The 23,327-nt window shown below is 34.5% G+C and overlaps 2 protein-coding genes and 1 long non-coding RNA gene across 5 annotated transcripts; 2 read left to right on the plus strand and 1 right to left on the minus strand.

Moving 5' to 3' along the window:
- Positions 1–1,795: 1,795 nt before the first annotated feature.
- LOC131020001 (xylan O-acetyltransferase 1-like) lies at positions 1,796–9,848 on the plus strand. 2 transcript variants are annotated; one of them, XM_057948636.1, is made up of 6 exons: positions 1,796–2,065; positions 2,139–2,686; positions 4,052–4,223; positions 6,653–6,852; positions 7,421–7,579; positions 9,284–9,848. In XM_057948636.1, exons 2-6 carry the CDS (start codon positions 2,190–2,192, stop codon positions 9,630–9,632), a joined length of 1,377 nt encoding a protein of 458 aa, XP_057804619.1. In that variant the 5' UTR covers positions 1,796–2,065; positions 2,139–2,189; the 3' UTR covers positions 9,633–9,848. The 2 variants fall into 2 exon arrangements, with proteins under 2 accessions (XP_057804619.1, XP_057804618.1); XM_057948635.1 differs by having other exon boundaries at positions 1,857–2,686.
- Positions 9,849–12,308: 2,460 nt separating this feature from the next.
- LOC131020003 (uncharacterized) lies at positions 12,309–13,455 on the minus strand. Of its 2 annotated transcripts, XR_009100574.1 has the most exons (4): positions 13,227–13,455; positions 12,980–13,048; positions 12,546–12,659; positions 12,309–12,442 (listed from the first exon to the last, which is right to left on the minus strand). It is a non-coding gene; the product is annotated as an uncharacterized LOC131020003 (long non-coding RNA). The 2 variants fall into 2 exon arrangements; XR_009100573.1 differs by having other exon boundaries at positions 12,980–13,455.
- A 4,511-nt stretch (positions 13,456–17,966) lies between these two features.
- Positions 17,967–22,443, plus strand: LOC131023210 (uncharacterized). Its single transcript, XM_057952752.1, has 8 exons — positions 17,967–18,046; positions 18,977–19,440; positions 19,624–19,651; positions 19,789–19,833; positions 20,056–20,355; positions 20,463–20,602; positions 21,551–21,680; positions 22,161–22,443. Exons 1-7 carry the CDS (start codon positions 17,967–17,969, stop codon positions 21,577–21,579), a joined length of 1,086 nt encoding a protein of 361 aa, XP_057808735.1. The 3' UTR covers positions 21,580–21,680; positions 22,161–22,443.
- The last annotated feature ends 884 nt before the right edge of the window (positions 22,444–23,327 follow it).

The following is a 23,327-nucleotide window of genomic DNA, read 5'->3' on the forward strand; positions in this document are numbered from 1 at the left end:
AGTCTAATAAAAGCCCCCACACATATTGATAAGAAAGGAGTAAGTCAACATTAATACTACGCTAATTCTCCTGTGCGACCGTCGCACAGGTGTGCGACGGGTCGACCCGGCCCAAACCCGCCCTCCTGATTCGGAACCCTGACCCGCGTGGGTTTGACCCATACTCCTAATTATTACATTTGTTTATAATAATGGTTACTTTTAATAAACATAATTTATACATTTATTCATATAAATGTATATTGATATGTATAATATTTTATATTGAATGAAGGTAAATATTTATATTAATATAAGTATACATTTGTGCGACCAAATGTATATCTTATGCTTATTAAAAGTAAATACTCTTATTAGGGTTTAGTGTTCAGGCTTAGGGTTTAGTTTTCACCTATTAGGGTTTAGTGTTCACGCTTAGGGTTTAGTTTACAGGGTTTAGGGTTAGGGTTTAGTTTATAGAATTTAGGGTTTAGAAAATATAATACTGTATATTAAATGAAGGAAAATACCTATATTTATATAAGTATATATTTGTGCGAACAAATGTATATTTCATGCTTATTAAAAGTAATAATTATTATAAACAAATGTAATAATTTAGGATTTAGGATTTCGGGTCTGGATTACGGGCCGGGGCGGACCCGTCGCACACTGTGCGACGGTCGCACCCAAGACCAGCCCTTAATACTATTATTGATGCACACGAAATGGGCCGGGTTATTTATGTCCGCCATGATCAACGACTCCATTTGAGACCCTTCTCATTGAAACATTAAAATACCTAACCAAACTAAACAACATTAATTACTATTTGCAATTATATTATTCTTTTGAATCATAGAGAGATAAACATACGACCAATTTATCACTTCGGCTTGAAGCCTCTCTTAATCCATTTAAACAGCATGATTTAATTTATTACAGATCTGTCATTTAACCCTCCAATCAAAACACAATTATAGTTGCCCAACCTACTTTAAGTTTAAACTTTGATGACAACTCTAAGTTAGACTTATATATAAACATGGGTAAGCTTCTTTTTAGGTGCGTAAATTCATGAGGAAACAAATGTTTTAGTTTCAAATTTTACACTAACTAATCAGTCCAAATAATTAACTTTCCAGCATCTATCATTTAATCCTCCAATCAAAATACGACCAAAGTTACCCGACCTAATTTAAGTTTAAGATCGATGACAGTTCTAAGTTAGACTTATAAATATGGGCCAACTTCTATTTAGGTGCATAAATTGATGAGGAAGCAAATGTTTTAGTTTCAAATGTTCACCAACCAATCAGTCCAAATAATTAACTTTCCAGCTATTGACTATCAATTTGGAACAAATGTACGCCAGAAGCCAAAAGGGAAGGTTTTCAATCCTAACATTTGGTAGCAAACCAAAAAGACAAAACTACCCCTCCCTACACACAGTTCGAGGTTTAGTATTATTTTTAATTTTAATTTTTTATATTTCACTTTAATTTTATACTTATTAACTACTCCATCCGTACCTGAAAATTGTGATATTTCTTTATTTGAAAATGACCCCACAAACTTTCGCTCTCTCTATTTACAAAAAGAGGTGAGATTCAATCTCAACTTAAACACAGTATATAATCTTTTTAAAAATTTCAGCTTTTGGTTAATTACGATTCATTATACTATAGTAAATTTTAATTTCAAAATAAATATTGTTAAAATAACAGATTTAATAAAACATTATTGGGGCAGTGGATCTCAACTGAGAAACACTTGTTGTACTAGTAATAATAGTAACTGCTACTGAAAATGACAATCCTCAACTCAACCAAAAGATATCTTTGGCTTAACTCTTCTTCTCCCTCTTTCCCTCTCTCTCTCTCACACACACACACATAGAGAGAGAGAGAGATTAAAATAGAGAGCAAGAGTAGTTAGAAGCTGATGATCAGAAGTAAGCAGGTGAGAAAGACCTCCCTCCCTCCGGCCACCACAGACAGCCCCATCTCACCAAATCCATCTCAAAATAATCCAATTCCACACAACAAACGATTTCCCATCCGTTTATTAAAAAGACAAAATTAAAGTAAGATCATGTCACTCATTCTCATCTCTCCTCTCTCATTTCCCTCTCTAACTGATCCGCCGCCGCCATGCAGCCCTCTCTCCGCCGCAAGTTCTCCCCGGCGCTCCTCTCCGCGGCCGCCTCCATGAAGCCCGCCGCCTCCGCAGCCCGCAAGGGCGGCAACCTGTCGGCCTTGGTGGTGATCCTCTCCATCTTCCTATTCGGGTGCTTCATGTACAACGAGGACGTCAAGTCCCTCGCCGAGTTCCCCTTCTCCCGCCCCAAAGAGGACACCCGCCTCGACACCACCGTCTCCGTCGTCATGAACGCCAGGACAGTCGTCGAAACGGAGGTGGAGGCTCACAAACCAGAAACCACCAAGGAAGAGATTAAGATTCAGTTGCCGTTGCCGGTGGAGGAAGAAGAAGAAGACGAGGACGACGACGACGGGGTTGAAATCCCGCCGGAAGGGTGCGATCTGTTCAATGGGCAATGGGTTTTCGACAATACGTCGTCGTACCCGATTTACAAAGAGGAAGAATGTGAGTTCTTGACGGCGCAGGTTACTTGTTTGAGGAATGGAAGGCGAGATTCTTTGTATCAGAACTGGCGATGGCAGCCCAACGATTGTTCTTTGCCCAAGTAAGTTCTTTCTTTTAATTAATCCTCACTATAAATAAATATTATTATCTTTATACATAATAACTAAACAATCGTTCATCATCCATGTGATCTCACATCCAACTGCATTACCAATATTTCCTTCTCTGTCATTTCTACACGTAAGGAAAGAAAAAGAAAAACAAGGAAGTTTATACTTTACGTTAGTCTAGGAGATAAATGATTTGATTTTTTAAGGACAATATCATACTAATTTGGAAATTATGACAATTCTTGATCAATTTTTAAAGTTTCGAGCTTACTCGAAATTAAAATGGACAGAAAACTAAATTTTCAGGCTTGCAAAAATAGGACATTAATTAAAATCGGCTGAAAATTGTCATTCGAGTGCATTATTTATTAGTTAATGTCCTACTTTTGCAAACGCATAATTTTTTTTCATAATTTCCAAATCAATCTAAGTTTCTGTTCTAAAACATCCTCAATTTCTAATTTATAATATAGTGTACAAAAGTAAAAGTAAATGGAGACATGTACTAATTAACCAACATTCTTGATTTAGTTTAATTTATAATATAGAGTACAAAACTAAAAGTAAATGGAGACATGTATTAACCAATTAATATTCTTGATTTAGTTTTATCTTTATCCATACTTCTTTTATTTTTTGTGGGGCAAGAGTTAATTAATTATGTCCGTAATTCTTCACATGAATATGGATATAGGGATATAAAATTGAGGTAGGGAAATTACCCCAAATTCAATATATGTGGCTCCGCCATTGTCATGAAATTCACATCAATATATTGCTTTTGGTGTCAACTGGATAAAACACCATTTTTGTGCAACTTCATTTCTTGCACAACATTACTTACTGAGGCACACTTTGATACATCCATATATATACACGATACATACACTTGAATTAGTTAATTTTAGTTGTGAATAATAAAATTTAATTTAGAAATTGATAAGTCCTAATTGAAAGTTAGACTCACCATGGAAACTTAATTATTTTCAAATATAAGTTTCTTCTTGACTTGGAAAGGGAGAGCGGTAGAATTTAAACCTACTTACTTGAATTTTCCAATATAAGTTGTTACATCATTATAGTGTAATTTATGTTCTTGCTCAATCATTTCTAAAATTCGAAAAATGCTCATCATTTGTGTGGTCGTGTCATTATAACGTGATTACAATCCAACATATATATATGCTTTCTTGCACGCATACACTAATTGCTTCCCAAACTGGAAACATTTCACCTACATGCTTGTGTTTAACATGGTTATACTTATTCATTTGTTTTCTACTATTTTTGGTTGCGTAGAGCATTTATTGTTGAATGAGTGAATTGATCTGCATTTATGTTGATGAATTTGTAAGATTTAAGGCAAAATTATTGCTTGAGAAGATGAGGAACAAGAGATTGATGTTTGTTGGGGACTCTTTGAATCGAAATCAATGGGAATCTATGATTTGTTTGGTTCAATCGGTAGTCCCACCGGGAAGGAAGAGCTTGAACAAGAATGGCTCCTTATCAGTTTTCAGAATTGAGGTCATTTTCTATCTACTTCTCTACCTCCTAAATTATGAGTTAATTAATATATTAAAATACTCATTTTCATATTATAAAAATAAAACTAAATAATAATATTAAAATGAATAAGAAAATGGCAAAGTTTTGGCTTAAAGAGCAATTCACAATTAACCTTCTTGACTGTAAATTAAAAATGAAACCCCCTAAATTATTGCCAGTTACAAATCTCTATCTAATATCTATGTCTCAATCAAAATGATTTAGTCGATTCACTACATTAATTATTTAAATTGTTTCATATTGACAGCCTGTGGTACTTGTTCAATATTATAGTAATTATTAGTTATATGATACGATTGGATCAATGAAGAAGAAACCGAAGGTTCACGATCGAAGAAAATTCATATTTATGTTATGAATTGGACAGTAACTAAGTGTTATTATATGTCAAAAGTTATATGTTATAGAAGTAAGGATCTTTATTTCAAATCTTTTTCTTTTTAAATATGAAATTAAGATGAGAATTTTTTTTTAATCCAGGGCGTGTTCTCTTTGATTGATAAATTATCATGAAAAAATAAGGAATAACAAAAAGTTCTTCCTTTAAATATCTTACTTCTTTTCCCTCATTTCCTACAAAATAAAATTTTATTTTTTCTCATTCATCCTTTTTCCCCATTTCCTACAAAATAGAATTTCATCTTTTCTTATTCATCATTTTCACTTCAAAAAGGGATAATATTATCACATTAAAAATAAAAGGATATATAATATTCCTCCTTAAAGTGAAAAAGATGAATGAAAAATAATAAAAAAAATTATGAAAAATGAGGAAAAATAAATAAAACATTTAAAATAATTTTTTTTATTATATTTTATTTTTCATAATAAATTTATCTACTAAAGACATCAATATATTCGAAGGCATTCTTATCTCAAATTAACATATTCTAGAAAAGGCATTCCAGTCCCACGGCAATCCTTTTCCAGAATAGTTAATGCAAATAGATTAGCGTCTATTTCTCCTAGTTAAATTCTGCGCGTGCCAATAATTCAATGTCCACCGGTGGAAATTTTGTCGCACCTTTACTCCACTAACTAATACTACTAACTTTAATAAAGATTAACCAATTATAAAGTTGGTGGACATGTTGCTTAAATTACAAGTATCGAATACGTATAATATAATACATAATATATACTCCCTCCGTCTTATAAAAACATAAACATTTATAAATGGCACGAGTTTTAAGAAATATTATAGAAAAGTGTATTGTGAGTGAAAAATGGATCCTATTTTATGAAAAATAGAGATGAAAAGTAAAGAGATTGTGGTGAGATAGTGTACCAAAATAGAAATGTTCATGTTTTTATGAGACGCCATAAAATAATAAAATATTCATATTTTTGTGAGACGGATGGAGTATACATATATAATATTATGACAATTAAAAAATATAAACTATAAATTATTTGCAATTCTTAGACTGCAAAGATTATGAGTGAATATATTAAGGGACCGCACCAGATTCCAGTTATGCAAGCCCAATAAATTTCTTATACCTGTACATTATATTATTAAGGTCAATTCAAAAATAATTCAACTTAAAATGATAACAAAAAATTAACACACAGTTATTGCGAATGTAAAACGCGTAACACGAGCAAAACAAAATCAAAATAAATTCTTCAATATTATTCTCCTCAATTTCCTCTCTTCTTCGATCACCAATGTGTCACCGGCATCACTATCAATCGAAATGTTTATTTTTCATAAATTCTAGATCCGGCCATGTGAAGATATATACAAAATAATTTTACTGAATTAATTCGTTCATTTATTTCAACTCATTTTTTACAACACATTCATTATATATTCATAGTTTGAAGTTTATACTTTTAGGGTGGGTTCATTTTGATGGATGAGAAAAGGAGGGATAACAAAAATTTATGTTTTTAAATGTCTCTTTTCTTATCCCACATTTTACACAAAAGAGAAATTCACCATTTTTTCTTCCTTATTTTTACTTCAAGGAGGAATAATAGTATCCCTCCATTTTGGTGTGATAATATTATCCCTCCTTGGAGTGAAAATAAAAAAGAAAAAATAATGAACTTATCTTTTGTGTAAAATATGGAATAAGAAAATAGATATTTAAAAGCATAAATTTTTATTATCCCTCCATTTAGTGGGATAAAAAGCAAACACACCCTAAAATTAATACTTACCCTAATCACATATGTTATGTCCAAATTTCCTAACGCCACCTATGTTACGGTACAACGTGGTATGTGGGGTTCCAACAGTAAACTAATAAAGCACACACATATGAACAACAGGACGTGATGATTACAAAGTGTAACATTTTTTATTAGTACAACTTTAGTTATTTTATGTTACTAATATTTTATTAAACATGCAATAAAAAATGATATGATGTTGGCAGGATTACAATGCGACCGTGGAGTTTTACTGGGCACCATTCTTGGTGGAATCGAATTCGGATGATCCAAACATGCACAGCATCTTGAACAGAATAATCATGCCCTCTTCAATCAAGAAGCACGGCAAGAATTGGAAGAATGTGGACTACCTCATCTTCAACACATATATTTGGTGGATGAACACTTTCGCCATGAAAGTTCTGTAAGTCTCCATCAATAATATTCACATCTCATATCTTCCACCTTATAAACTTCTTAAAATAATTTATATAATGCTTATTTTAAAAAATGTTTAGCAAAATAAGTTCATAAATAGTTTATATATAAACTATAAAAATAAGCGACAATAGCTTATAAGGTTCCCAAAAAGTATATATATATGTTGCTCAAACTCCAACTTATATTTTCATAATCTTATATGCAGCTATTATTATTATTATTATTATTATTATTACAAAACAACTACTATAGTTAGTATGGTTTTTTTTTTTTCCCAACATACGTTCCTCTTATTTCATCCATCTTCAATTTTCTCTCTCTAACTCACAATTCTCTCTGTAGTTTATAAATTAAATTATCCAAATACATTGATAAGTTTTTTTTTTAAATACTTTGGTAAGTAATTATAAGGTCTCATGATAATACATTTTATAAATTAACTACTGCAACTTATGTATAAGCTCTTTAAAGTAAACTTAGTCACACATCTCCTAAAATTGTGAAGACTAATTAATGTTTATTTTGGGTGATTAATTTTTGAATTGAAACAGACGAGGATCGTTCGACAAAGGCGCGAGTGAGTACGACGAAGTGGAAAGGCCCGTAGCTTATGGGAGAGTGATGAGGACTTGGGCTAAGTGGGTTGACAAAAACATTCATCCCAATCGAACCAAAGTCTTTTTCATGAGCATGTCTCCTCTTCACATCAAGTAAGCTCCACACTACCACTTACTTCGCGTTTATCATCGGATATGTCTCACAATTTATTATGTTTCACGTTTTATTTTCTTATGTTCCAATTATTTATTATAAAAATAGTATAATATAATATAATGAACCTTAATTAATATTTACCATTAAAAATTAAAATCTGAAAAGAAAACATATTCTCTAATCTTGGATGAATTAATCATAATAATCAATTATTACTTCAAAAATTAGAAATGAAAGACTACCTCCGTCCACCAACATGATAGTGACATACTTTTGGCGGACGGAGGGAGTATGTAAAATAATTATAGATTCTTATTGAATTAGGTGAACTCTAGGTAATTATTTTAAAATTATACTTAAATATAATTAAAAAAAGTTATTAAAAAAATAAGTAATACAGTAATTTAAGACAGTAATTGAAAATTATGAAAAATTAAGTGGCTGAAATAAGATTTCTGCACACAAACAGTGGCTGAAATTTATGAAAAATTAAGTGGAACAAAGAGTAAGACGTAACTGAGACACAGATCTCTCGATTTACAGCTACAATTTTATTATCTTAGATCTCACTGTAAATTATCTTAGATCTCATTGTTCATATATAGGAATTTACCGCGCTTAAGAGGGTGTTTGGCTAAGCTTATTTTAAAGAGCTTATAAGCTCTTGGAGCTTATAAGATGTTTCAAGAGCTTATAAGATATAATTTTTAAGAGCTTATAAGTTGTCAAAGTGTTTGGATAATTGAGCTTATAAGCTAGAGAGAGAATTTTTTTACTAGAGAGAGAAAATATTTTTTTAGAGAGAGAAAATCGAAGAAAAATGAACTTAAATGATATATGATGGAAATAATAAATTATAGTTGAAAAATATTTGTAAAAAGATTGTTGCATATGAGATTATAAAAAAATAAGTTGGGGTAGAGGAACTTATTTTTTGGGGAGCTTATAAGCTCTTGTAGCTTATTTTTGGAGCTTATAAGCTCTTGAAGAACTTATTTTGCCAAACACTTTGAAGGAGCTTATAAGCTCTTAAACAGCTTATAAGCTGTTTTAAGGAGCTTATAAGCTCAGCCAAACACCCTCTAAATGCCTCTTAAGTAATTACTTATGTATCCGAATAATAAGGTTACAGTTGTTCCATATTGCTAGACACGCAATTTTCCTTTTAGTTGGTAAACAACCCCATCAAAAAAAAAAAATACTGCACGTGGTTTCGACGCACAGACATTACCAAATGATTCCGTGGTTGCATAATTGCATTAACCATTTTAGTTGGTAAACAACCCCATCAAAAGTCAATCGGTGCAAGAATCTTTACTTTCATCAATTATATTTTCAGTGCTCGTTTGGTTCAAGTAGAGGAATGGAAAGGGAATGAAATCAAATAAAGGAGTGGAATGGTAATAATAACCATTACATTTATTGAGTGTTTGGTTTAACAATGAAAATGAAACATTAGTAAGGGATTCTCTTTCTATTGTTTCCCCTCTATTTTGACTATTTTGAAGGGTAACAAATTGGGTGATTGGATTACCCTCAAGTAAGGGTAATGATTATCTCATTACCCAAACCAAACAACAAGTAATGAATTCAATTACTTGATTCCCTTTCCAACCTCTAAAAACATCCAACCAAACGTCGGCTCAACAGTAAACGTAAGTCATATGATTTTTACTTACAACAATATTTATGCTCTAAAGGAGCCTGGATTGGAACAATCCGGATGGCATCAAATGTGCAAAGGAAAGAGAGCCGATTTTAAACACAACGATGGCGCTGAGCGTGGGCACGGATCGCAGGCTGTTTGCAATCGCAGCGAATGTGACGAAGTCGATGAAAGTAGGAGTTCATTTCATCAACATAACAACATTATCAGAGTATAGAAAAGATGCGCATACTTCAGTTTACACAATTCGACAGGGGAAGATGTTGACGGAGGAGCAGCAGGCCGACCCGGCCACCTACGCCGATTGCATTCATTGGTGCCTACCGGGATTGCCCGACACGTGGAATGAGTTCATTTATGCTCGTATCATTTCCACTTCTTGATCACCTAAGGTGTTGCAACAGATTTTGTCCCTTTCTCTTTTCTTTTTGGGTTATATATGTAGATCATCTATTCTTTCTTCATACTAATGCGATATATCATGGGCCCTTTTACCATCTATTTTTAGTTTATTCATTTTATTTGGCCCATGTTGTTCACACTCAATTGTAAAATTACTCCGATTATAAAAATAATAATAAAGTGACAGCGAATAACTATTTTCTTGGTGTTGTTATTCAAACTATCGCAAGCTGAGGAATAGATGGCTGAACCAAATGGTGGTTAAGTAAAGTCCAAACAAATTACTATTATTTATTGAAAAATAATGAGTTGTTATTTATTAAGAAAAGAGAAAGAAAGCGAGGATGATTCCAAATTTCCCCGTGATTAGAAAACAATTTTTTGGTCTATGTCATTTAATTATTTTTAATTTCGGTACTTAAGCACATTTTGGTCACTATTGTACATTTGTTAAAATTTAGTCCTATAATTTCTTCAAAAAAATTTGAAAAATTAGTCCTACATACAATTTCTCATTAGAGATGCCCGTCACAAACAATATTTCTCGGAGTCAATTACGCGACAAAATATTTATTTGTAGTATTATTTTAAGTGTTAGTGATAACTAATTTTACTCATTTTAAATATAAAAAATAAAAAGTACCCACTATAAATTAAATTACAAAAATTATCAATTTTGAGATTGAAAAATAAAGTTACCCTTACTTAAATCGCAAACCTTACTCGACATACTCGACCAGTGCAAGTTAAACATTAGTTATAAATGCACTAATGCTAGACATGCTCGGCCACTGCGGGTCAAGTTAAATATTAGTGCTTTTGTGGTAAACAAATTAATGCTCGACATGCTCAACCTCTGCAAATCGAATGTAATGATATATGCATCAATGCTAGCTCGACATGCTGGATCATTGTGAGTCAAATAGTCGAACATTGGTGATCGAACATTCTTAGAACATGTATTAATGCTTAACATACTCGACCATTGGGAGTCAAACAGTCGAGCTTCAATGCAAAATGAATATAATCTATATATATATTTTTTAGAAAAAATTAGATTTTGTATTTCAAAATGAGTAGAATTTTAAACTCGTAACTAAAGCTCTTTAATTTGAACTTATCATATAACTTATAGGGTTAATAGTGTTTTATGTCCCGAACTTTCAGCGTTTTCCATAAAATATCCCGAATTTTCATTTTCTCCTAAAAAACCCTGAACTTTCAATTTTTTCCATAAAATGTCCCATTATACAAAATTCGGTGACAAAAAGATGAATTATCTAGCCGAAAGAAATATTTTGAGGACTGTCATTATTGGAAAATCATATTGGAACCACCATTGTTGGAAAACGATGAATGTTCAGGGCTTTTCATCATCGAATTTTGTATAGCGGGATATTTTATGAAAAAAAATTTGAAAGTTCATGATTTTTTAGGAGAAAATGAAAGTTTGTGGAAAACACTGAAAGTTCAGGACATAAAACACTATTAACCCTAACTTATACTCGCATAAGTAGTTTTAAATAACTTCTACTCATATTACCCTAAAAAAGGATTCTACTCATATTTAAATTTATTTTCAATTTTCACATGAATTTGAGTTTAATTGGTAGTTTATATACTGAAATCACGGAATCAATTTAAATCTCTTAATAGTTTTAGGATTAAGTATAGTTTATTATTGAATTTTGAAGTCATTTATAAAAATTGCTTGAATTTTAAGCAATACAAAAAGATAACATGAATTTTGAAATAATTGAAGTTATTTATAAAATGATTCAAACTTTAAAGTCATTTGCAAAAATGGCATGAACTTTGAAATTATTTATAAAATGATCCAAACTTTAAAAAAGACAAAAAATAACATGAATTTTGAAATAATTTTTAAAAATTACCAATTTTTAATAGCACACATAAATAAGAATGGGTACATCTGATACATTGGCCAAGAAAGATTAACAGCAAGGGAAAATAAGAATCGAATCAAATTTAGACGAGCAGTGGGAGAGAACGTCTCAAAGTAATCAACACTATAGGGTATGAGTGAACCCTTTGGCCACAGGACGAGCTTTGTACCGATAAATAGTACCATTAGCAAGAAACTTTAGAGTGAACACCCAGCGACACTACGCCAGATTCGCTCATAGATAACGGATTTTATCCGTTATCTATGTGCGAAAACATCCGTAAAATATAATGGTGTAATGTATGTGGATTTCATACATTACGGAGATTTAAGCGTTATCTATTCTATTATACATAACGGATTATATCCGTTATCTATAGTATTATATCCGTTATCTATTCTATTATACATAACGATTGTTTATATATACGTAACGGATTATATCCGTTATCTATAGTATTATACATAACGTTTCAAACCGTCATGAAAGTTTAATATTCACTGTTATGTACACACCTATACATAACGGTTTTTTGATTTTAATAACGTTTGGTAATCCGTTATGTATAACGTTTTTGACCGTAATTAGATTTCTATTTCTCCGTTATCTATTAATTTATACATAACAGTATAAATGATAAAACCAACAATAACAGTATTATATATCATCCAAAATATTTAATTTTATATTATTATCATAAAAAAGAATTCATACAAGATTTGAATATAGTCAAAAAATTCAACAACTGCTCTATCTATACTATTATGCCTTACAAAAATATTAAACATATTAAATATGCAACTAGCTAGCCATCTGATACAATTTTCTTGTGAATTCACAAGTATCTCCAGCTCAACGTACGACTCATTTAATCCACCACAAACCTGCCACTAAATCATACAAAGAGCCAACCAAGAATCACAATGTAGAGCATCATGATACTCCAATAGAAAAAAAATCAATTAATAAGTGAAAGAATGATTAGACCTCCACTATTTTAGACTTCCACCCCGGTCCTTTGCTGGTTTAGACCTCCACTGGTTGCAATAGCCAAGCAACGATTAGACCTCCACTATTTTAGACTTCCACCCCTGTAATGACCTGCTCAAGAAAAGTGAGAACAAAATGACAAACTTAATGCTGAAACATAATAAACTTTAATTAGAAAAACATTGAGTAGATGAGGATGATATAGCAAGTAATTAATAGAAAAATGCACCCAATGACAGCTCTTGTTTAATACTATGATGATGAGGGATGATAGAACATTATAATAAAGCACTGATATAATAAGGGATGATGAAGGTTCTTAGTTCATTTCTTCAAGAAAGAACACATCAAGCATTCACCTTAAAGAAATGAGGAACCTCAAAATAAAAAATCTCAAATAGTAGCTAGACCACATGGCATTATAATAGTACCTTTGGAAAAATGATAAATCAATATTTCCTTCGCGAGCTAGAATTGTTTGTGCATCTGCATCAAATGTTCTGCCCAGAATGTCAGATGCTATCACGAAGCAAAACTAGCTAAATGTTCATACAAAGAAAATGACAGCGTTCTAGTTTGCAGAGCAATATAACAGAACGAAGCAATGACCGGAACAAGTTACTGTGGCCAAAAAGATGATGCCCATATCAACCTATCATATAAGGAGATGCTACATACCATTAAGCCAGCAACCGAATTTGCATGATTTACCAGCAAGAAACTGCAGGGAAGCTAGTCGGCTAGTTCCATCCATGGCAATCAGCATATGATGTTGCACGTACATCCCTGTAAGCATTTCAAAGAGATAATAAACTGAAGAAATAATTTCCTGACTGCTGCTGTGGATAAAAAAGTCACAGAAACTTCTAAAATCAGGACATTGACATATCGACTCAAGGTATCAAACACGGAATACACGACTTTGAATTGATTAAATTATTCTAAAGAACAAAGAAAATCCAAGATTTATAGAGAAAATGAAGTGTACCAGTTAATTGGTTTCTTGAAAGCTATAGAACTTGTAGAGATTTTAAGTCACCAATGGCTGCGGGTATCTGTCCACTGAAAGAATTGATATCCAACGACAACAATTGAAGTTGTGAGCATTGAGATAGATTTGATGGAATTTGGCCGCTCAATTGATTTATAGCAAGATAAATCCCTTGAATAAATGGAAGATTTGCGCACAATCATTTGGAAGATTGCTACTCAATCCATTTGCTCTGAAAGCTAATCTCTGTAAAGAAGACATGTTGAATATAGCAGATGGTATAATGCCTGTCAGATTATTTGATTGAATAGCCAGAAGTTGCAGTCTTTGAAGTCTACCAATCTCTGGTGGGATTATTCCTTCAAGGGAATTGAAAGAAAAATCAAGATGATACAGATTTGTTAAGTTGGAAATGGATTTTGGAATGAAACCTGAGAAACTGTTACTTCTGAGAGATAAGTACTCAAGTTTAGGTAAGAAAGGCAACCATGATGGGAGCAAGGAAATGTACAAGGAAACCACGGGAATAACTTACTACAATTGAGGTAGCAAATTCAGATTACAAGAGGCTAACTTACTTAAGATGATTCCCTTGATTCGAGTTGATAACTACTGACAATGTTGATAAAGAGTGATGAAAATGCATATCATCTTTAACTGCATCAGCACTATAAACTTTCTAAAATCTTACAACAATAGATGCATAGAATGATTTAGCTGCAGTGGGGGAATTGCCATATGAAAATCAGGTTTCTTTCCTTTTAATACCCCATATAACGTAAACTGACTTACCTAATAGAACTTCATAATTTTTTTGCATAACTGTTAATGAGAATCAAAGCCATGAGCAAAGAAATCATCTTTCAAGCAAATGCATAATGTCATGTTCTTCAAAATCCACATTTTACGGTATTCCACATAATCAGCAAGGCACTATTCATCATTAAAATACGAAACAGTACACTAGACATCCATATGAAATCTCAAGCATTTCAATGAACATCTGTAAAATATTCAGTTTCCACAATTCACAAAAAAACTTAACAAAATACAACTTAGATAATAAGCCTGAAATTGTCAAATCTGCCAACCACCATAGCAAGTATCTTAATTTAATTGTCGATGATTTCAATAAGAAAAAACAACAGCCAAGTGATTTTAGATCGAAGCCTCCGCACCGCCCAATTTTCCCCATCCCTCAGCCGCCGCCACCCTCACACAGCACACACACACAAACCGAGAACAGGAGAGAGAGAGAGAGAGAGAGAGAGAGAGAGAGAGAATAAAGGTGTTACCTGAGGCAGGGGGCGGCGGTGCGACGGCGGTGAAAGTGGCGGGACTCGCCGGAGGGGCGAAATTCAGAGAGGAGAGGGAGGCTGAAAACCCTAGGCGTCGATTCTGGGCAGCTGGTCGACGTGAGTGGCAATCCGCAGGCAGGAGACGACCGCGTCGTCCGACGCCTTCTTCAAAATCCTGCTCGGCGGAACCCTAGCCCTGAGGTCGGAAACCAATTTAGGGAAAATGATGGTGGAATCCGGCCGAGCAGACGACCGGCGTGGCAGCGACGCTGGTCGTAGCGGCGAGTCGCGACGGCGGTGGCAGGGCGCGACGATGGTGAAGAGAGAAAGAGGCCAAGTTCGATTTGGGAAAATTTGGTGGGGGTTGTTAGGGTTTTGATATTTTATAATAAAATATTAAATTTAAAAATAAATATAAAAAATACTAATACATAACAGTATTGAGACGCTCATATATAACGGTTAAAACAACCGTTATAAAAAGACGCTAATAGATAACAGTTGTCTTAACGGTTCGATAATACCGTTATGTATGCAACTAATAGATAACGCTCATACATAACGGATTCACTAAAACCGTTATCTATTTCCATGGACAACAGTACATAGATAACGGTTTTTTGTCAAAACAGTTATCTTTTCAAAAAATGCGCTCATACATAACGGTTTTCTAAAAAAACCGTTATGTATGAAGTGTTATGTATGTGTAATTTTGTAGTAGTGATTCTCAGTACCACATCCTATTAAACATAGAGCTACTTACAGATGTTGGAGGTGTTTCATCTTCTCTATCGAGTATGGAAAGCTCTGACTAAATTTGTTCTCAGCGAAGTTTCTGATATGCATTGAAGAGAACCAAAATAGTTATTATTGTAAAACTTTTGAAGCAAATGGTCTTAGTTCTTACACGAACAAGCCTATGTCGAGTATCTTACAGGTGCGTGAGGTTGGGAGGTAAACTGTAGGGGATTGATCCCTCAATGTCATTTGAGAAAAGATGGATGCCAGGGGAAACAATCTTTGAGCAGAAAATGAATAAAAGAAATCATGATACCAGCTCTAGGGGTAACAGGTCTGATTGTAGATATAACCTCTCTGACAGCTTTGCTTTTGCAAGTTGTTCGGCAAGAGCATCTAGATTAAGAGAAAGAAAATGTGCCTGCATAATGAAGACCATATCAAGAAAAAAGATATATCAAAAACATCACAAACACCCTCTTGATTATCTTGGTAAATTCAGCAATCACACTATCCATCAAGAAAAATATTAATCAGGTGCAACCCAAAAATCAATTAATTAGGTGCAACCCAAAACAGGAAACAAAGTTTAGAAAAACAAAAAAAAACATAAAGAACCTACATATCAAAGCAGCAACAGCAGCAGATTTGTTATTCCAACACTTCTTCTGCTTCGAACAACCTAATTAGCATGCACAGTTTCAGCCCTAACTTTGGGGAAACAAACAGTTTCTCCTATTGGGAAGGAGAAAATGGAGCGCTCATCAGAGATAGGGGCAGCAATGGCGATGAATTTAAGCAACTTCTTTTCAGAAAGCAGTGTTCAATATTCTCAATTCAGAATAACCAAGAACAAAAAGATGAGATGAACTGAAACAAGAAAAAAAAAACTAGCGAAAATTCAAGCCATAAATCCCTAAAATTCGAGTCCAAAATGCCCTAAAATTTGCTAACTAATGCACTCTTCAATTTCATTTAGTTGTTACCTGAAGAATGAGGGCGACTGTTATCGGAGTCAGAGGCTGGAGGCAGGTGCCAGGGGTAGTGGTGGTGCGATTGGAGCGGTGGTGGGCGCTGAGCCGACGATGGAGGTTGCTCTGCCCAAATTCAAAAATTACGCAAAGATAGAAATACATATAGAAAATGGAGAGAGAGAGAGAGAGAGTATACCGTGGTGGTGGAAGCGAGAGAGGGGTGATGGGGATGGGGGGCGACGCCAGGCTGGAGAAGGTGGCGGCTAGCGGCTGCTCGCCGGAGACAAAGGCGGCGCAGAGAGGAGGTAGAGAGAGGGAGAAGGGGCAAAACTCTTGTTCGACGCCCAATTATCAACCTCATCTGCTCTCGATTGCAAATTAGAGAATTAGGGCTTTCCCCCTTTCCTGCCTCGATTATGTGGAGTTGAGAAGAGAACCGGCCGTAGAACACCATCGGCTCGCCGATCCTCGGACCACCAGCAACGATGGGCGGGCTCTAGGTCGCGAACAGAGAAGAACTAGGGCTGGGTTGTTTCGAACAGAGAAGAACTAGGGCTCGACCAATCGAATAGAGAAGAACTAGGGCGCGGGGCAGCAGCGAAGGTGGGCGGCGACGGGCCGGTGCAGGGCAGCGGCGCCGGCGGCGGAGTTGAGAGGGGAGAGAGGGAGTCGAGAGACAGATAAGGGGGAGAGAATGTTCTTTAAATTTTTAGGAGAGCTCGATCTTGGAGGGATTTGAGAGAAAGTTTCAAATGATATAATATAATATAAGTTTTAAAAAAATTAAAAAAAAATAATTAAAAAAATAAAAAAAAATTATACATAACAGTTTTTAGATACGCTCAAACATAACGGTTCCAAAACCGTTGTAAATGACTCTTATACATAACGGTTCTTTAACGTTATGAATAAACTGTTATAAAAGATGGTCATAGATAACGGTGGCTTAACGGTTTTGTAATACCGTTATGTATACAACTAATAGATAACGCAAAAACATAACGGTTTTTCAAAAACCGTTATCTATGCATATAGACAACACTACATAGATAACGGATTTTTCCAAAACCGTTATCTATTCCTAAAAGTGCGCTCATACATAACGGTTTTTGAAAAAAACCGTTATCTATGCACTGTTATGTATGTAAACTTTTGTAGTAGTGCGACAAGCTACAATAACTACTGATAGAAGGGCAGACACCAGAACCCATGTACCTCTACTGAGTAAAGCACGCATCTCCTCATCCATAGCAGCCCGCCACAGAGGGTGCTTAAGTGCCTCATGGTAAGAAGTTGAATTACTGTAGATAGAAGACAAAGAGATAATGCACGAAAAGGAGGACTCAAACGAGCAAAAGAAACATGGTTAGACGTGAGGTGTTTAGTTGTGCAAGTACGTTTACTTTTGCGGAGAGCTATGGGTAGACCATCAATGGTAGGTGGAAGACCTTCAGAAGCTGCAGGCGAAGATGACGCAGGTGGTGGACATGAGGTTGGGTCTTGGACAGATTCTGAGACAAGTTTTGGGACTGGTGGTGGCCTAGGACGTCGTGTATACACCTGCAATGGTTGTGTAGGGGGACTAGGATGGACACTTACCGGGACAGGTAAAGGAGTAGGAACTAACAGATTAGGTGTTTGAGGTAGACTCAAAGAAAATAACGTCAGCACAAATATAGTGACGCTTGGACAGCAGGTCAAGGCAACGGTATCCCTTTTTGTGCTACTACAAAAGTTTACATACATAACAGTGCATAAATAACGGTTTTTTTCAAAAACCGTTATGTATGAGCGCACTTTTAGGAATAGATAACGGTTTTGCGAAAATCCGTTATCTATGTAGTGTTGTCTAAATGCATAGATAACGGTTTGAACAAATGCGTTATGTTTTTGCGTTATCTATTAGTTGCATACATAACGGTATTACAAAACCGTTGTGCCACCGTTATCTATGACCATCTTTTATAACAGTTATTTATAACGGTAAAGAACCGTTATGTATAAGAGTCATTTACAACGGTTTTTGAACCGTTATGTATGAGCGTCTCTAAAAACTGTTATGTATAATTTTTTTTATTAATTTTTTTAAAATAATATTATATTATCTTATATTATATTAAAAAATAACAAATAAATTATTTATCCTAAAATGTGAATTTATTCCTAGATATAGACTTTGAAAAATAAAAAAATCATAACATTTTTTTGTTTTATGATTAAGTAACACTTATATAAAATCTAAATATTTAAAAATTAAAATTAAATAATTTTATTTAGGAAATTTAGAAATTAACCCCCAAAACTACAAGCCCTAGTTCTGTTCGTCTCTCTCATCTAATCTCTCTGCCTTCTCCTGCGTCCTCCCTGTCTCTCGACTCTCTCTCTCTCCCCTCTCGACTCCGCCGTTGGCGCCGCTGTCCCGCGCAGGCCCGTCGCTGCCCACCCTCGCTGCTGTCCCGCGCCCACCCACCCTCGCTGCTGCCTCGCGCCCGCCCACCCTTGTCGCTGCATCGCACCGCTGCCGCCTCGGTGCTTTCCTCCTCCGCGCAGTCGCCACTCTGCCTGCCGCCTCGGCGCTTTCCCACGGCTCAAAAACCCTAGCCGTCGTTCTGCCTGCGACGGCCGTTTTCGCCGCTCTGCCTGCAATCGCGCTAGGCGCTGTGCCCAGCCAAATCTTCTATGCTCAAGCCCCTGCCTCTCTCAATCTCTCTCGCCTCCGGCCTTTCTCTGTCGTCCGACGGTCCATGTTGCCCCTGCTTCCTCTGTACGTCGACTATGGCGCCCACTGCTGCAAGCACCCGGTGATTGTGCCTCCGTCGACCGACCTTCCACCTCCTTCGGCCTCTGTCTCAATTGGGTGACTCCGCAGCAGAAGCAATTGACAACAGCAGGTAAGGCGGCAGACTATTTGGGTGTTTTGGAAGTTTGATTTTTGAATTTTTTAAGAATTCTTTGAGAAAAAAATATTGCCAGGCACAAAATGATTTGGGAGATTTTGCAAATTGAGATAATGACAAGATTGTCTTCTATTGGAAAACTTTTAAGTCTTATTCTGTAAATGTTCTTGGTTGTAGATGAAGCCTCAGGACACGGTGGCAGGAGGTGAGGAAGAGTACAATGCATTTTTCTACTCTCTCGTATCTACAGACACTCAGGTATCTTAGGCTTCTAATTTCAGAATGTGTTGCTATTTTATTCATTAGCAATTCACTTGAGATCCTACTATTTTTGTGATGTAGGAATGTATTATTCAACAAAAAGGCAGCAGTTTTTGATCGATCAAGGTTATAGTTTTAAGGTGGTTTCTATTGATATAAATTGCAGATATGATTCTGAGCCTATGTGTTGTGTATATCTATATCTGTTTTCTTGGACAAAAATGGAGTTGAATGTTTATACTCTTCTTTTCTTGGAAATGGGGTAGTAATGGTGATTGCTAGGTGGAGAAAAGATATGTATGAAACACTAGAATAAAGTTAGTTGTTATATTTGAATCTGCCTTTTAGGTCATTTTATCTTCTCTGTGTGTTTAGGAGAGTTGGAGGTGGAATTTACACCAAAGCTGCTGATGTACGTGCTGATCTTGTTGGAAAGGTTGAAAGAAACATCCCTGAAGATGACCCCAGAAATCCGGTTGTAAGATATCTGCTATGCTTTTTGGTTGATATCTCTGTTTTGAAGTTAATTCTAGTCACATTTTGCAGGTCATTGCTGACAATGTTGGTGATAATGTCGGAGATATTGCTGGAATGGGATCTGATCTTTTTGGTTCATATGCTGAATCCTCTTGTGCTGCTCTTGTTATCGTACTAACTTATTTTGATCTACCATCCCATAACAACTATTTCTGCTTACTGATTTCAGTTTTGGCATTACTTTGGCAGCGTTGCAACTCTAATAAGATAAAGTTCAGTGCAGTTTTAGCAGCAGCCGGATTAATTGCTTGTCATGCCTCAAAAAGGTTCCCTGATGAACAGTGGGAGAAGTATGCAGTTGTAACTCTCATGGATTGCCGGTCTGCTCTTGATCCCGTGCTTAGCAGCCATCATATCTGTAAGTTCTGCTGGATTCACTATTAAAGTTGAGAACTGTGCAAATTGCGAAGATTCCCTTTCCTAGATGATGTTAAAAGAAAAATAGATGACTTATAAGTTGGCTAATATGACTGAAAATTCAAGCTCAAGTAATGTTGATTTAATATTACTCAGTTGACTAATACATCAAGCTCAAGTAATGTTGATTTAATATGACTGAAAATTCAACATAATCAAAAGCAGGAGTGTCGGTTGGCTCCTTAAAGACTTGTTCAAGATTGCATTTTCAGAAACTATTTGAGGCTTAAATTTCATTTTAGCTCATTTAGAAGCTTTAATATCAATATGTGATGAATTGTTTTGGCTTGTTGAACTTGTTGATGATACTATGCCCTATATTTTTGTTACATTATCCACATAGTAACGATAGAATTTTACTTTGATTCTCCAACAAATTCCAGATAAACTTTACAAAATGATACTCATCTTTAATCTGTTTGTTTGTTTGTTTTTTCCTTTTTCTAGAATAGTAGTCAATGTGAGGCCAGTGATGTTTATCGCGAGGCATATGAGGAGACACTCGTTTTTACTTTACCTTTAATTCATCTAATGACATTTTCCTGGTTTTCCACCATGGAAATATTTAACTGTAGTTTCTCTCATGTAAGTTTAAATGAATACAACTATTGAATATATAGTATTATTTGTATTTTGTCCTTATTTCCCATTAACATGAATGAGATTTGTTGCACTTTGTAGTGATTAAACCAGAAACTAAAAGCACCTAATTTGCTTTATACATATGGAAACAACTGTTAATGGGAAATGGTCTTGCACTTTTGTGACTCCGTGTTTTCTATGTGTTTAATTACCTTCACTTATGTTACTCTGCTTTATTTTAAATCAATTTCTGATTTAAAAATTAGTAGCTAATGTGAATGTTTTGTCTTAATTTGAGATATTGTAGCTGCTTCACTGATTAAGAATGATTTTTGAAGTGCGTTTTCAAAGTCCACTGTTTTGAAGATTTTTGAGCTATTCTGATGAGATACCATTTAAAGTTGGTGCTCCTGGTGCTTTCTCAGACCCAACATCAGGTAAATAATTTGTGCTGCATATTTGGTAAGTGTTTATGACTACAACTGATGCTAACCTCTCCACCTAGACTAGTTTCTCACCATGGTATCGCTGGAACATGTCATCTGCCTTGTTTTCCACAGTTAATTTATTTTGTCAACCTCCTGTTATGTATGGATCTTAAATGTCTATTTGAGATCTCTTTTCTTTGTACCAAGTACTCAGTGCATCATTATCTCGAACCATACATGTTATATTATGATCTTGTCTTCACATTTGGATATCCTTATTTTTTCTGTTGTTCAGTTCGATTCCTGTACTAGTGCAATCGATCAAAGCATAATTTTCTTTCAGAAACAACAACTTGATATATGGAACCTAGTTATGTGTGCAACTCTGAGGAACCTTGTGTCCGTCTAATGATTAATTATTCAAACACAGACAATTTGCAGATAACAATCCTGATTTGATTTTTGTTGATTCTCTTATCTTTTTGCTAGGTGACAAGATGGCGCTAGATCAATTCATCTCATTGTGGATTCAAGAAGATACAAGTGCTCTATCTAGCATGCCTTTGAGTAAGATACAAGAAGAATTTGTGAATCATTTGCATACTTGATATTAATGTTCAAGTTCCCAGGCCAATCATTAGCTATAAGGTAGTTGGTATTTTCAATTTTGAATCGGAATATGCAATGATGATGTATACTTGATATTTGGTTCATTTGTATAATAATGTATGAATTTTTTGGATGATATATAATATTGTTATCGTTGATTTTATCATTTTGTCGTTTTATAAAAATTGCAAAATTTTAAAATATACTACAATTATATAAAGTGCAAAAAACTGTTATAAAAGGTGCAAAAAATCGTTATGTATTCTAATTAAAGATAACAGTTAAAATCGTTATAAAAAGTGCAAAAATCGTTATAAAAAGTGCAAAAAACCGTTATGTATTCTATCAAAGATAACGGTTAAAACCGTTATAAAAAGTGCAAAAAACTGTTAACTATGATAAAAAAAAAATTAATACATAACGGAAAAATCTTAATACATAACGGTGAAAAACCGTTATGTATTCTATCAAAGATAACGGTTAAAACCGTTATAAAAAGTGCAAAAAACTGTAAACTATGATAAAAAAAAAAAAATTAATACATAACGGAAAAATCTTAATACATAACGGTGAAAAACCGTTATGTATTCTATCAAAGATAACGGTTAAAACCGTTATAAAAAGTGCAAAAAACTGTTAACTATGATAAAAAAAAATTAAAAAAAATTAATACATAACGGAAAAATCTTAATACATAACGGTGAAAAACCGTTATGTATAACCTTTATAGATAACGGATGCGTACTGTTATGTATGACGCATCGTACCGTTATCTATGCTACTATACATAACGGTTTTGAAACCGTTGTGTATGACGTATAGAATAGATAACACCACTATACACAACGGTTTTTTTGCTCATAGATAACGGATAAAATCCGTTATCTATGAGCGTTTTTCTAGTAGTACGTTGGAGAATAGCCTAGAAAAATGCACTTAATGGAGCGAGGGGACAACTTATCCAACCCAGGAGGAAGATCATGAACAAAACAGACACACTCAAATATGCGAGAAGGAACAACATGCAGAGGTTTATTAGGATGAAGA

This window comes from Salvia miltiorrhiza, chromosome 4, assembly GCF_028751815.1.
Source record: "Salvia miltiorrhiza cultivar Shanhuang (shh) chromosome 4, IMPLAD_Smil_shh, whole genome shotgun sequence".
Lineage (NCBI taxonomy): Eukaryota > Viridiplantae > Streptophyta > Magnoliopsida > Lamiales > Lamiaceae > Salvia > Salvia miltiorrhiza.

Excerpts from the sequence above, each read along its gene's own strand:
- LOC131020001 (XM_057948635.1), top strand. The coding sequence starts at position 2,133 with ATGCAGCCCTCTCTCCGCCGCAAGTTCTCCCCGGCGCTCCTCTCCGCG. Across the intron at positions 2,687-4,051 it reads AACGATTGTTCTTTGCCCAA|ATTTAAGGCAAAATTATTGC; the intron begins GTAAGTTCTTTC and ends TGAATTTGTAAG. Across the intron at positions 7,580-9,283 it reads ATGTCTCCTCTTCACATCAA|GAGCCTGGATTGGAACAATC; the intron begins GTAAGCTCCACA and ends TATGCTCTAAAG.
- LOC131023210 (XM_057952752.1), top strand. The coding sequence starts at position 17,967 with ATGGGTAGACCATCAATGGTAGGTGGAAGACCTTCAGAAGCTGCAGGC. Across the intron at positions 19,441-19,623 it reads GAAGCAATTGACAACAGCAG|ATGAAGCCTCAGGACACGGT; the intron begins GTAAGGCGGCAG and ends TCTTGGTTGTAG. Across the intron at positions 20,603-21,550 it reads GCTTAGCAGCCATCATATCT|CTGCTTCACTGATTAAGAAT; the intron begins GTAAGTTCTGCT and ends GAGATATTGTAG.